Source organism: Enhydra lutris, unplaced genomic scaffold (genome assembly GCF_002288905.1).
Source record: "Enhydra lutris kenyoni isolate GAN:26980312 unplaced genomic scaffold, ASM228890v2 scaffoldscaffold17, whole genome shotgun sequence".
NCBI lineage: Eukaryota > Metazoa > Chordata > Mammalia > Carnivora > Mustelidae > Enhydra > Enhydra lutris.
The window spans coordinates 39464284-39479896 of record NW_019154101.1 but is presented as its reverse complement, the minus strand read 5'-3'; the positions used below and the strand labels follow the sequence as shown (position 1 = coordinate 39479896).

General features: G+C 37.3%; 1 protein-coding gene and 1 pseudogene across 1 annotated transcript in view; both read right to left on the bottom strand.

Annotated features, from left to right (window-relative positions):
• Positions 1-15613, bottom strand: part of LOC111147682 (androglobin) — a 164093-nt gene that overhangs the window by 14692 nt on the left and 133788 nt on the right. Inside the window, exon 30 of the mRNA XM_022503902.1 lies at positions 12387-12556. Within this exon, the coding sequence (XP_022359610.1) occupies positions 12387-12556 (170 nt within the window). The remainder of the gene's footprint in view (positions 1-12386; positions 12557-15613) is intronic.
• Positions 2341-10670, bottom strand: LOC111147716 (annotated as a pseudogene).

Sequence of the window (15613 nt, the reverse complement as noted above, 5' to 3'; positions counted from 1 at the left end):
GAAATAAAAACATATGTTCACAAAAATACTTGGACAAAAAAATTCATTACAGCTTTATGCTCATAATAGCCAAAAGAAGGAGGAGACAATATAAATGTCTATCAATTGATGAATAGATAAACAAATTATCATATATTCATATCATTGAACACTACCTTAACAATAAAAAGTAATAAACTACTGAAGTATACCACAGTGCAGATGGATCTTACAGATAGACATCATACTGAGATAAAGAAGCCGAGCACAAAAGAATACAACTTGGGTGACTCGTTTGTTGAAATTCCAGAACAGGCAAAAACAGCTACCTGGGGTGAGGTGTGAAGATGACAGAGTCCATTGCAAAGAGGTTTGAGGGAATCTCCAACCTTATGGAAGTGATCTATACTTTATACCTTGATAGAGATGTAGATTACAGCATTGAATGCACTAGTCAAAATTCATTGAATTGTACAATTAATTTTACTGCATTTCACTAAACACAAATTTTATCTAAAATTGTAAAGAAAAAAAAAAATTCTAAATTACATTTAGAGTTATATGGCACCTCTTTACAAAAATTAGGGTAGGGATAGTTGATCATGCCACATGTGGATACACTGGATATATATTCATTATGAAAGTAACATTTTGATATCTTCTAGGATTATTTTCATTTTTATAAGCCATAAGCTGGGAGCAGATTGATTTAGGACTTGAAATATCTAAATTTTTTTAAGACTTTTTAAAATTTATTTGATAGAGATCACAAGTAGGCAGAGAGGCAGGCAGAGAGAGAGAGAGGAAGGGAAGCAGGCTCCCTGCCAAGAAGAGCCCGATGCGGGGCTCGATCCCAGAACCCTGTTATCATGATCTGAGCCGAAGGCAGAGGCTTTAACCCACTGAGCCACCCAGGTGCCCCTAGGACTTGAAATATCTAGATGAGTGACACTCATTGGTGACAATCTGGTAGGGAGAGAGGCTTGAATCTAATGTGGTTACTAGCACTTTACACATGATTGAGACAATTGTCAATTATTCATGTTGAATAATGAAGATGGGGAAGCAGGGATCGGTAGGACCACTGAATAAAGTTGTTGTGGGCAGTTTGGTTTCAATGTTACCAAAAAGATCTCCTTGCTTTCTACAATATTCCTCTAATATTCTGATGAGAACTTAAATCTCACAATTGGAAATTCTTTTCTCTCTTTCTTTTACAACACGGTACAAAAGATTTTATCATCTTTTATATTGTTTAATAAATGAGTTAATCAGAAACTCTGGGATCAGGAAAGGGAGTATGATGAAGGACTAGGGGGGCACTGTAAGAGTTTATGGATTGAGTTAAGCTTATTTGTTTTAAATTTCAATTTGTTTTAAATTTCAATAATTTACTTTGTTGATGATAAAAATATTTTTTCAGTGCCTTCAAATAATTGATTTCTTAACACTAAATGATAAACTGGAGCTACAGCTAGAAAAGTTAACACACAACATTATCTCGTTCAAGAGGAACAAAATACTTTCTTGAAACCACTTCACCTATATTTTCAAACAAAACAATGTTAAAATAACCTAATTTTAAAAAGAAAACTGTATCTGGTCCTTTCAAAAGTAATAATCCCTTGGTAGAGAAACTTCTCTTTTTCTGTATCCATTTAGATATTACAATAAAAGTAGCATTTGGGTGGCGCCCGGGTGGCTCAGTGGGTTAAAGCCTCTGCTTTTGGCTCGGGTCATGATCCCAGGGTCCTGGGATCGAACCCTACATCGGGCTCTCTGCTCAGCAGGGAGCCTGCTTCCTCCTCTTCTCTCTCTGCCTGCCTCTCTGCCTACTTGTGATCTCTGTCTGTCAAATAAATAAATAAAATCTTTTTTAAAAAAAAGTAACATTTGGATTGTAAAATGTAGCTAGTGAAAACATAAGCGCTATAAATTTAAGAAGAAATTAGCTTTTTTACGTGAAATAAAATCAATGATCAAATAAATTCAACATGATTATGGTAATTAAAGTAAAAATACAAAATATAATATAATAGTTTTCAGTTTCTTGTTTGGCACATGTATTAATACATTTTAAAACATGAAAAGATAAAATACCAAGGTCTACCAAACAACTGGCACAATATTAAGATTCCTAAAGCTTAGTTATTAATATCCTAAAAACCCAATTCCGATATGAATTCTGTAACCAAGAATACATTTGGTGCTATGCAAACTGATCCAAACACCATCTTTTTCAGTATTCCCCAGAATTCAGGAGCATTTCAAAGTTAACTCAGGATGAATCCCACAATTCCTTATTAAATGGTGGATTTTCTGAACAAGCTTCTCATTTTTTATTATATATGTGCACATTTGTCACAATTTCAAAAAGAGTGGAAGGCCACCAAACATGTTAGTTTTTAATTTTATCCAGTCATTAATTTTCTGCAAAATTACTTTTCCTTGGCTTAATATTTTTGCGAGATTTTTCATTTTTTCATTTCCTTATTTATTTTGTTATTTTTGATGTAGTGTTCTGTGATTCATTATTTGCATATAACACCCACTGCTCCATGCAATCTGTGCCCTCCTTAATACCCACCACCAGGGTCACCCATCTCCCTACCCCTTCCCCTCTAAAACCCTCACTTTGTTTCTTGGAGTCCATAGTCTCTCATGGTTCATCCCCCGCTCCGATTTCCACCTCTTCATTTTTCCCTTCCTTCTCCTAATGTCCTCTATGCTATTCCTTATGTTCCACAAATAAGTGAGACCATATGATAATTGACTTTCTCTGCTTGATTTATTTCACTTATCATAATCTCCAATCCCATCCATGTTGATGCAAAATTTGGTATTCATCCTTTCTGATGGCTGAGTAATACTCCATTGTATATATGGACCACATCTTCCTTATCCATCTGTTGAAGTGCATTTCAGCTCTTTCCACAGTTTGGCTGTTGTGGACATTGCTACTATGAACACTGGGGTGCATATGGCCCTTCTTTTCACTACATCTGTATCTTTGGGGTAAATCCCCAGTAGTGTAATTGCTGGGTCATAGGGTAGCTCTATTTTTAATTTTTTGAGGAACCTCCACACTGTTTTCCAAAGTGGCTGTGCCAACTTGCATTTCCACCAACAGTGTAAAAGGGTTCACCTTTCTCCACAACCTTTCCAACATTTGTTGTTTCTTGCCCTGTCAATTTTTGCCATTCTCACTGATGTAAGGTGGTATCTCAATGTGGTTTTGATTTGAATTTTCCTGATGGCTGATGATGATGAATATTTTTTCATCTGTCTGTTAGCCATTAGTATGTATTCTTTTGAGAAGTGTCTGTTCATGTTTTTTGCCCATTTTTTGACTTGTTTTTTGGATGCTGAGTTTGAGTTTTTTATAGTTCTGATATATATATATCAGCTCTTTGTAGTGTCATTTGCAAATATCTTCTCCCATTCCATGGGTTGCCTCTGTTGTGTTAACTGTTTCCTTTGTTGTGCCGAAGGTTTTTATCTTGATGAGGCCCAAAGGTTCATTTTCGTTTTTGTTTCCCTTGTCTTTGGAGACTGTCTTGAAAGAATTTGCTGTGACTAATGTCGAAGAGGGTATTACCTATGTTCTCCTCTAGGATTTTGATGGATTCCTCTCTCATATTGAGGTCTTTCATCCATTTTGAGTTTATCTTCGTGTATGGTGTAAGAGAATGGTCAAGTTTAATTTTTCTGTATATAGCTGTCCAATTTTCCCAGCACCGTTTATTGAAGAAACTGTCTTTTTTTTTTTTCCACTGTATAATTTTTTCCTGCTTTGTTGAAGATTATTTAACCATAGACTTGAGGGTCCATATCTGGGCTCTCTCTTCTGTTCCATTGGTCTATGTTTTTGTGCCAGTATCATGCTGTCTTGGTAATCACAGATTGTAATGTAGCTTGAAATCAGGCAACATGATGCCCCCAGCTTTGTTTTTCTTTTTCAACATTTCCTTAGCAATTTGGGTCTTTTCTATTCCATACAAATTTTAGGATTGTTTGTTCTAGCAATTTGAAAAATGTCATTGGCATTTTGATCAGGATGGCTTTGAAAGTATAGATGGCTCTAGGCAGTATAGACATTTTAACAATGTTTATTCTTCTGATCCATGAGCATGGAATATTTTTGTACCTTCAGTTTCTTTCATGTGTGTTCTGTAGTTTCTAGAGTATAGATCTTTTACCTCTTTGGTTACATATATTCCAAGGTATCTTATGGTTTTGGGTGCTATTTTAAATGGAATCAATTCTCTAATTTCTCTTTCTACAGTTACATTGTTTGTGTATATGAAAGCAACTGATTTCTGTTCATTGATTTTGTATCCTGCCACATTTCTGAATTTCTGAATTGCTAGTAGTTTGGGGTGGAGTCTTTTGGGTTTTCCACATGAAGTATCATGTGATTTGTGAGGAGAGAGAGTTTGACTCCTTTGCCATTTTGAATACCTTTTATTATTTTTTGTTATTGTTGTTGTTGTTGTTGTTGTTGTCGTCTGATTGCTGTTGCAGGACTTCTAGTACTATGTTGAACAACTGTGGTGAGAGTGGGCATCCTTGTCATGTTCCTGATCTGAAGGGAAAGGCTCTTAGCTATTCCCTATTGAGAATGATATGTGCTGTGGGTTTTTCATAGATGGATTTTATGAAGTTGAGGAATGTTCCCTCTATCCCTATATTCTGAAGAGTTTTAATCAGAAAATGATACTGTATTTTGTCAAATGCTTTCTCTGCATCAATTGAGAGGACCATGTGTTTCTTCTCTCTTCTCTTATTGATTTTTTCTATCACATTGATTGATTTGCAAATGTTGAACCACCTTGTATCCCATGGATAAATCCCACCTGGTCATGGTGGATAATCTTTTTAATGCACTGTTGGATCTATTAGCTAGGATCTTGTTGAGAATCTTGGCATTCATATTCATCAGGAATATTGGTCTGAAATTTTCCTTTCTGGTGGGGTCTTTGCCTGGTTTGGGGATCAGGGTAATGCTGGCTTCATAAAAAGAATCTGGAAGTCTTCCTTCAGTTTCTATTTTTTGCAACAGCTTCAGGAGAATAGGTTTTAGCTCTTCTTTGAATGTTTGGTAGAATTCTCCAGGGAACCATCAGGTCCTGGGCTCTGGTTCTTTGGGAGGTTTTTGACCACTGTTTTAATCTCATTACTGATGTTAGTCTATTCAGGTTGTCAATTTCTTCCTGATTCAGTCTTGGTAGTTTATAGGTTTCCAGGAATGAATCCATTTCTTCCAGGTTGCTTAATTTATTGGCATATAGCTGTTGATAATAATTTCTGATAATTGTTTCTATTTCCTTGGTGTTAGTCGTGATGTCTCCCTTTTCATTCATAATTTTATTGATTTGGGTCCTTTCTCTTTTCTTTTGGATAAGTCTGGCCAGTGGTTTATCAACCTTCTTAATTTTTTCAAAGAATCAACTTCTAATTTTGTTGATGTGTTCTACTGTATTTCTGATTTCTAATTCATTGATCTCTGCTTTAATCTTAATTATTTCCCTTCTTGTGTGTGGGTTAGGCTTAATTTGTTATTGATTCTCCAGTTCTTTAAGGTGTAAATACAGGTTGTGTGTTTGGGATTTTTCTGTTTTTTAGAGTGATGCTTGAATGACTATGTTTTCCCCCTTAGGACTGCCTTTGCTATAACCCATAGTTATTGGACACATGTGTTTTTGTTCTCATTGGTTTCCATAAATTGTTGAATTTCTTCTTTGATTTACTAGTTGATTGAAACATTCTTGAGCAGGATGGTCTTTACCTTCCAAGTGTTCGAATTTCTTCCAAACTTTTTCTTGTGATTGAGTTGTAGTTTGAAAGCATTGTGGTCTGAGAATATGCAGAGAATAATCTCAGTCTTTTGGTATCAGTTGAGACCTGATTTGTGATCCAGTATGTAGTCTATTCTGGAGAGAGTTCCATGAGTGCTCAAGAAGAATGAATATTCTGTTGTTTTGGGGTGGAATGTTCTATATATATCTATGAGGTGCATCCAGTCCAGTGTGCCATTCAAAGCTCTTGTTTCTTTGTTGATTTTCTGCTTAGATGATTTGTCTATTACTGAGAGTCCCCTACAATTAATGTATTATTATCAATATGTCTCTTTATTTTGGTTAACAGTTGGCTTATGTAGTTGGCTGCTCCTATGTTGGGGGCATAGATATTTACAATTGTTAGGTCTTCTTGTTAGATGGACCCTTTAAGAATGAAATAGTGTCCGTCTGTATCTCTAACTCAGTCTTTAGCTTAAGATCTAATTTGTCTGACATGAGAATTGCTACCCCAGCTTTCTTTTGAGGTCCATTGGCATGACAGATGGTTTTCCATCCCTTCACTTTCAGTCTGGATGTATCTTTAGGTTCAAAATGAGTCTCTTGTAGAAAGCATATGGATGGGTCCTGTCTTTTTATCCAATTTGCAACCCTGTGCCATTTTATGGGAGCATTTAGGCCATTCACGTTGGGAGTGATTATTGAAAGATATGATTTTATTGTCAATCATGTTGCCTGTGAAGTCCTTGTTTCTATAGACTGTCTCCATATATTTCTGCTCAATATCACTCTTCGGATCTTTTTCCTTTTATGGAACCTCTCTTAATATTTTTTGTGGGGCCAGCTTAGTGGTAACATATTGTGTCAGTTTCTGCTGCTCCTCGAAACTCCTTATCTCTCCATCCATTCTGAATGACAGTCTTGCTGGATAAAGAATTCTTGGCTGTATGTTCTTCTCATTTAGTTCCCTGAATACATCTTGCCAGTCTGGCTTGCCAGGTCTCTGTGGATAGGTCTGACATTATTCTGATGTTCCTCCCTCTGTATGTAAGGAATCTCTTCCCCCTAATTGCCCTTACAATGGTTTCCTTGATTCTAAGATTTGCAAGATTTACTATTACATGCCAGGGCATTGGTCTGTTCCCCATGATCTTGGGAGGGGTTCTCTCTGCCTCTAGGACATGAATTCTGTTTCATTCCCCAGATTAGGACATTCTCAGCTGCAATTTACTCAAATATATTTTCTAGTCCTCTCTCTTTCTCCACCCCCTCAGGGATCCCAACAATTCTGACAATGGAATGTTTCATGGCATCATTTATTTCTCTAATTCTGTTTTCGTGGATTTTAAACTGTTTGTTCCAGGCCTCCTCCTGTTTCTTCTTTTCCATCAGTTTGTCTTCTAGATTACTAATTCATCCTTCTGCTTCATTTACCCTAGCTATTAGAGTATCTAGACTAGATTGGATCTAACTGATAGCATTTTTTAAGTTCTGCCAGATCAGTTCTCATTTCTGCCCTTAGAAAATCTATGTTGCCATTAATGATTTTCTCCTTCCTACCTAGTCTGTGTAACTGTTCCCCTGAATTCTGTTTCTGACCTCTTGCTTATATATCCATTATTTCTGTGACAAAGATCATAGTCTCTGGTCTTTCCTATGTTGGAGTTTCCTTTTCTTAGTCATTCTGTTGAGGGGTGGTTGAAGGATTGTACAGAGTCCAAATTATTGACCACAAGCCAAGGAAGATGCACTTGTTTTATAGAGACCTTAGTGTTGTCAGCCTCTTGTTCTTCCAGCCTGTGTTCTAGGGGAGGGGACTGCCACACTGTTACTCAGGTAACCCTCTTTGGGTAGAATTGTTCTGCCCCCTGTGGAGTGGGAATGGGCTCAGTGAAAACCAGGTTTGGGGGACTTTTGTTCTCTGGTGGCTTTCTCTGGCAGCTTTCTGCATCCCCAACCCTGAGAGTCAGAGCAGAAGTGTCTGTATCCAAACCTCTGTCTCAGAACAGAGAGATTGCAGTCTGGCCCTCAGTGAGCTCTCCAGACCACACTGTCTCCACTTCTGTCTGTGCTGCCCAAAACCACAGCATCCTGGTTGTGAGCCCCACAGCAGCTCTCTGAGCTCTTGCTTCCAGGTCCAGGCATGTCTCTGTCCTTTGTGCTTCTAAAACCTCCAGCCGCCCCCAGTTCCCAATTGTGTCCCTGCAGCTCCAGGTTTCAGTCTAGGGTGCTGCCCTAAAGTCCTTTCCTCACTGCTACCAGTCTGCAAGTCTGTGCCCAGTCCCCAGTATGGGAGGCTTTTGTGCTCCAGTGGCACAGGATCCCAGAGGCTCCCTCCCCCTTCCATTTGTCTTCTGATGTATGCCCGCAGAATCATGAATCCCTGCTTCCTACCTCAAGACCAACCACCTAAAATATTCTGTAGAGATCCAGATATATCTTCTTATATCACAAGCTGATTTCATGGGTGTTCAGAATGGTCTGGTAGATATCCAGCACAATTCAGGGGATTGGTTAAAAGAAGGTCCTCTACTCCTCTGCCATCTTTTTCTTTTCTTTTTTTAAAAAAAAATTTTTTTAGGTACCTCAACCCTTTCAACTTCAGCTTTTCATTTTGACTTTCATCTAGAGGTATGTTTTCACACATTATAGGACTAAATCTACAATAGATACCAGGAAGTAATAAAACATCAAGATCTATATGGACTTCCATATCTATAGCAGTTTGTAACATTAGACAGTTTGGTTTTCAAACTTATGTATATCATGGTATCTCTCACATGTCTCTTATAATGTCCAGTGCCTAGGGATACTATGTACTTATGGGACATCTGGCCAAAATGTTTATGCTCATGCAGTGCTAACACTTAGGAGTTATTCAGAAGCAAACCACCTTGATGAAGATCGTTTCATCAAATGTACACTCTGCAAAGTAGCCTAGAGTAGCAGATGAGGCTCAAATGTCCTTCCACATTTTATACGGACAGTTTCCCAAATAGTGAGACTTGACTCCTGGGAAATGACCATAGTTTTTGAACACAAAAGCTTTTGGCATTCCTCCCCTGTTTTTCATGGTACTTACTGCAGCTACCACAACACAGCTGGGACTTCTTACTCATTCAGTCATTAGTTCATATCCCATTCTAACCTTAAGAGTACTTCCCCATGTTTGACTCATAAAACGCCTGGCTCCAACTCATTTTGACTGCTTTAACAATGACATTTTATAAAAACATATGTGATGTTAATTTTTTATAAAGTTCCTCACATTCATCCAGGGCCCTATGAAACAACCCAAATATGCAAGCTCATATGGCCCTGTACTTATACCTACAATGCAGTCAAGATGCTGAGGAAATGGGTTCTAAGTAATTTCAACTAATTTTCAAAGTATCTGAAGAGCAACCACATCACCTTGCTCCTCTGCCATCAGCTGTGAGAATTTGGATACCTCTTCTTTTCATTGGCTTCATGAAGCCAATTAAGGCCTGAAGAGCACCATTCTTATATCAGTTGTAATAAATATAAATTAACTCTTTCCACAAAATCCTCTTCTTTTCCCTCAAGACATTCCAGCAGATAAAGAGTTAGTTCTTCAATCCTATTAATGCAAAGCTTTGGGTCTGCTGTTCTTAATGTTTGAACTAAAGCTCAGGTTCTGTGATTAATATTCACCCTTGTATTCTTTTCTTGCTGAAGAGATAAATTCTTTCTCTCCTTTGCTTGTTTGTTTTTGCCATAGTCTGCTCAGCTTTGATCACCTGTTTTTATTCTTCTGATTCAATCGTACTTTGATCTGGAGAGAAGCCCACCAGTATAACTGGCTATTAGGCTTGTACACCTTCAATGGGATAAGAAAGTAAGTTTAGCAGTACTTTGTTTAGTTGAAACTGGAAGAATCTCAGCTGTCCCAGTGGGGCTTGCAGGCTTGTCCATAGGGTATAAAGAAAATATGAGCACAACTTCTGTCAGTCAGGATGCTAGGACCTGGGGAACTGGATTTTTCTTCTTCAATGTGTTTATCTTTAATTCCTGATTTATCCTGGAAATGTTTATTTTCCTTTTATAAGGAATTTTTTCCCTTACACCTGAAGTTTGAATTAATATGGTTTGATAGAAATTGGAATGACTCTTCAAATTTTATGGTAATACTATTTGTATAATAAAAGGCTTTACTTTGCCTATCTTTGTCTTCATTCACATGACATCCCCCCAGAGTATTTTTTGCTGATTGAACACTGTATTTCTTCAGAGATTTGATGGTTTGTTTAATGTTTTTCTGTTTTAACCAGCCACTAACTGATTTTTTTTTAAATAATCTTAAACTTGCTTTACCTTGAGCTAAATGTGAAATCATTACATTCTGACAGATAAAAACAACCTTCAAAACAAATTTCAAAGTATTTTTAAAAATAGGACATTTGTGTGGCTCAGTCAGTTAAGCATCCAACTTTTGATTTCAGCTCCGGTCATGACCTCAGTGTCCTGAGACTGAGTCTTATATGGGGCTCTGTGTGCATCTGCTGGAGATTCTCTCCCTCTTCTTCTCTCACTGTCCTTCCCCTGACTTGTGCTCTCTCTCTCTCAAATAAGTAAATAAATCTTTACCAAAAAAAAAAAAAATAAGTAAATAAAAATAGGACATAGGGATGATCACTTTTATAAGTCCTTTGGGAGATGAAGTCCTAAGTTTTAAAATTTCAATATGTAAACTATGGGTGTTCGAAGAATAACAGGATTTACCATAGAATCTGCTTCTCTTTTGGTTCATTTACATCTTATTTTGCTTGTATGAAAACCTCTTTGTAGACGGATGTGACTTATCCTCCAATAATCTTTGGGTGAGCACAAAAAATGCAGCTGTTTCTCTCCTTCCAAGACTTCCTGTTTCATGGGATGCAGGTTGCAACTTCTGCAGCCTTGGCAACTTGCCTCTTGCCAGCACTGACATTGACTAGGTCAGCCTGCGCCAGCTGAATTCCAACACAAGGGAAGAGCCCCACCCAAGGGGTTACCCTCCCCCCCACCCCCACTATCAGTTCCATTCTACTCTCAGCAGAGGTCAGGTTAAGCTTCTTTATTTCACCATGTTTCCAAAGGCAGACTCCAACTAGGAAATTAAACTTTGGTGGGGCACCAGAGTGGCTCAGTCTGTTAAGCATCCAACTCTTGGTTTCAGCTCAGGCCTTATCTCAGGGTCATGAAAAGGAGCCCAGCATCGGGCTCTGCACTCAGCATAGAGTCTGCTCAGGACTCTTTCTCCTTCTGTCCCTCCTCCCCACACATATATTCACATGCACTCTCTCTAGCATATAAATAAATAAAATCTAGAAAGAAAAAGAAAGAAAGACAGATAGACAGACAAACTTGGCAATGCAGGTGGACAGCTTTTCTACTACTGAATTGTAGGACATGATCACTGCCTCTTCCCCTAATTTGTTAATTTCCCTTTAAAGTCCTATACTAGTCGTACCAACATCCTGTTCAGTTGATTCAGCTGTAAACCTGAGAGATATCTTTTATTTTTTCTTGTTCCTTATCACCCATTTGGGATTAATAACTACATAAACTATTTGTTTCCTTGATAGTTCTTTTTTGTCTTCTTCCTTTCTTACCTGTACCTGATACAACTTGCCCTCTTTTGCCTAGACTACTGCAGTACTTTCTTGAGTTATTCTCCCCATCCCTAGTCTTTCCCCCCTTAAATGTATACCTTTAAAAGCCACCAGCATATCTGAAATATAAATCTGATCGTGTCAATAAGTTTTTTTAACCTCCTGTCTCCCAACCCACCCCCAGCTTGCTGAGCCTAAACAGTGATGACAAATGTTGGGAAGATTTTATCCTCATAGGTATTTTGAGTTCAGTGTTTTTAAATAACCTAAATTTGAGTATCTTGAGGCCTATACTCACACTCCTCAACTCTGCCCCCACATCCTCTTCTTTACCCCTATCATTGCAATTACCTAACTGGCCCTGAAGGAATTTAGAAGGAATGACCTCTGGGCTATAAACAGAATCCCAGCCTCTTAATGAGGCTTAAAGGCCTTTCTCTTTCTGACTCTCATTTATCTCTCCAGCCCCATCTCTCATTCTTCAGTGCCGGAAAAAGAAAAAACAAAACAAAACAAAACCAGAAAAACAAAACACAGAGATTGTGCTCATTTTCACCTTAGAATATCTTTGCTCATTGACTCAGGTCTGGATTTGGCTCCTCCAGGAGAAAGAGGCTAGAATAAATACTCTTCCTCCTACCACTTCACATGCAATATTTAACATTAAAACTTTGTTTACCTTCAGCCGCCTTCATTAGACTGCAAATTCTTTGAAGATAGGGACTGTATAATATTAATATTAGAAACCCAAGGCCCCAAAACAGTGTCTTATAGACATACATGTCTTAAAAGTTTGATTAATGATTTTTTATACTGAACTGGGAAAAGCAGCTTGCAAAAGGTGTCCAAGGAATGTCCTTAAGGTTATCTAGATGGTTGCTAGAATCAAGGAGGTGGAATTTTTCAGTTTTGTCCTTGGGAGAGATAGACAAGTGGGGAATCAATGGACATACATTTATTAAATGACTCCAATGAGAAAAAGTAGCACACCCACCTGAGGCTCAAAGCGAGGGACTTGTTTTTCTCTGGCTGTCTTGTCTTTCTCTGAAGACTTTTCCTTGCCTTTCCTTATTTTAGAAGTTCCTGAAGATTTCTGCCCCTCACTAATAGTATGGGAATCTGGGCTTCCCAAGGTAACTAATTCCTCATGTTTCTCTCCATGAGCTAGAGGACATAAAAATGGAAACCAGTGAATCACAACAATAAAATCATGTCATGCAGGAAAAGGGGAGCAAGTCAGTAAAATGTTGTTAGTTGAAGAGGTTTGGATTTCCTTTCTTTTTTAAAGAAATATTTTATAAAGATCTGTGTGACTCTCTTACAAAATTGAGAGATAATTCACATACCATACACCACTGAAGTGGAGAAATCAGTAGGTTTTGACATATTTGTAAGATTAGGCAAAAATTATCACTATCTAATGTGTTTCCAATCTGAATGCTTTCAGTACATTTTCTCACCTAATTTCCTTGGCCAGGATCTCCACCACAGTACTGAATGTGTTCATCTCTGGTATCATATGTATTATTCTCTTCCCTCTGCTTCCTCAAAGGAGGATGTGAGGGCTTTTTGCATTATGTTCTAGTCATTCTTTCTACATATCCAGTGGCAGAGGAACAGATAACATTTGTTGAATCCTTACTATGTTTCTTCTTTTTTTTTTTTTAATTCTCAAAGCACCCCAACAGAGCAGAAGCAAAAATTTGCTTACATTCCCCCAGCTGTTGGGGTTGAGTTAGCATTCAAGGATGAGTTCAAAGGACATGTTAGCCCCTTTCAAAACTGGAGTCTGTAAGTCATCCCATTAGCAAAGTTAAATAGTAATTATCAAGAATGGCTTCGTGCCAGTTCTTAGCTACTTTCAAATTAGGGCAGATTATCCTGCATGACTGCAAAGGGACTATAAGTACCACAGTTTTACAAGGGGGCAACTTGTCTTTCTGTCAACAATCCCAGTTGCTGTGAACTGTTGTACTAGGGAAAATCTTTGGTCATGTAATCAAATGACTTGGAGGTGAATCTTGAATCAGCCACTAAATAGGTTCACTTTGGCAGAGGTATTACATTCTTTTGATTTTGTTTTTTCCTCTGTATAATGGAGATGTCAATACCATGCCCATGGGGTTTACAAATAAACTATATAGGTCATTTAAAATAGGATTGTACCTGGTATCATACACACTGGGTTTTAAGATATTAACAAATGTGAGCTGAAATTGAATCTCAAACAGCCCCAATAAGTATTTCTGGGCTCTCTTTTTCTCACTATCCATAGGTCTTAGAGTTTGAATCATATATGTAGGTGTATTTGATTCCCTTCAAATTAACATATTCTAATATTCAAGTTTACATATGTGAGCACATAGTGTGGTGCCAGGGGCACATCATCTTCTTTCTTTACATTATGAATATATAAAATAAAATAATTTCCTTATTCTTTAATGGCATACAGTATAGTAACCTTCTCTCCCATGCATTGCAAGTTCTCTAGAGGCCAGAATGTCATTATACACCTCATTTTGATTCTTAATCTCACCTAGTATAATTCTGAATTCATAGTATGTATTTGTGATCAGATTGTTTAACTTCAGTATGTGAAGCTTTTTAGGGAAACTGTATGTGTTGAGAGCAGTAAGGTATCGGTAGAGTATAAGAATAAATATCCTACTAATTCAAAACCTGTGAAAAATGTGACCTCGCATTGCATATTCATATAATTAGAGGGGTTCTAGAGTAAATAACCATTGACATAAATTAATATACCCCTTGCAGAGAAGAAATGCTCAGGCAGTATCTGTTGAGGAAATGAACTTGAAAAGACCTTTAGCTTTATGACTTTAGTCGTAATAGTTTTCCTCTTATGTTACCTTACATTTATCCAGAATACAGGAGACTGAAATCTTCAGTGGATAATAAGACATAAAAGTTACAGAGACAGATTTTTATGATTAAAATTCAGATTTATGTATCCGGGAACTAAAAACTAAATGGGATTAGAACATTATCATAATTTCTAAACTAGAATAGTTGCTCAGGATAAGGTATACATTTTCCAAGTGTGATTGTACTTGGTAAATGTAAACAGGAAAATCTTTAGACGAGGGATAGATAGATAGATAGATAGATAGACAGATAAAAGATAGATAGATGATAATCTCATCATGTTTGGTTTCTTCAAAGACCATGAATTGGAAACACCATGCATATAAGAAAATAGTGTTATAGTCATGCTAATAAAATTGGGTAGGACTTGAAAACAAAGATTTTGAGAATGACAAACAAAGTACATATGTGACTTTACAAATAGACTAGAACCTGAAAGGCCCAGACCAGTAACATAAAAATGTAACATATTGGCAAAAAGACATTAAAATAACAACACAATTAACTATGTATGTGGTAGTTGGTATCACAAAGTATTACCTGCTCTAGATCCTCCAATTTCTATTTCCTTAAGAAAAAGTCACCTGTCTCAGCAAGCAATTTTTACTAAAAATTAGGTATTAAAATACACTAAAGGTGGCGCTGTTGTCTCATGTTAACCAGAGGACAAGCTTCCTAAACATTTATAACAGAAATATTCTGAGTTGAATGCAGTTATATTTTGGGCCTTACTTTTTTATTGTGAGTTATAAAAATGTGAATTTTTAGAAAAAATTAAGTATTTTCTTTCTCATAGAAATTAAATGTTAAATTTAAATGAGTAAATGTGATATTTCCACTGAATTCAGGATATACATAAAATTTTAAATTAGGGTACCAATACACTAACGAAAAAAATTTGATTAATTTCTATTTGATCTAAAGTATTTATAATTGAAAAAGTAAGCTAAGTTAATAAGTGAAGACATTAGGGGTGCCTAGGTGGCTCAGTATAGTTAAGCATCTGCCTTCAGCTTGGGTGGTGATCCCTGGATCCTGGGATTGAGCCCTCTGCCTCTGCCTCCCCATCCCTTCCTAGCTTATGCTCTCTTTCTTGCCCACTCTCCCTCTCTAAAATAAATAAATAAATAACCTTTTTTAAAAGATCGAAGGTATTAGTCATGATTTTTCTAAAATACATCATACCCGGATGTCTGGGTGGCTTAGCTGTTAAGCTGCTGCCTTCAGCTCAGGTCATGATCCCAGGATTCTGGGATCCAGCCCCACATCAGGCTCCCTGCTCAGTGTGGAGTCTGCTTCTTTCTTTGCCTCTCCACCCCACTCCCCAGCTTGTGCTCT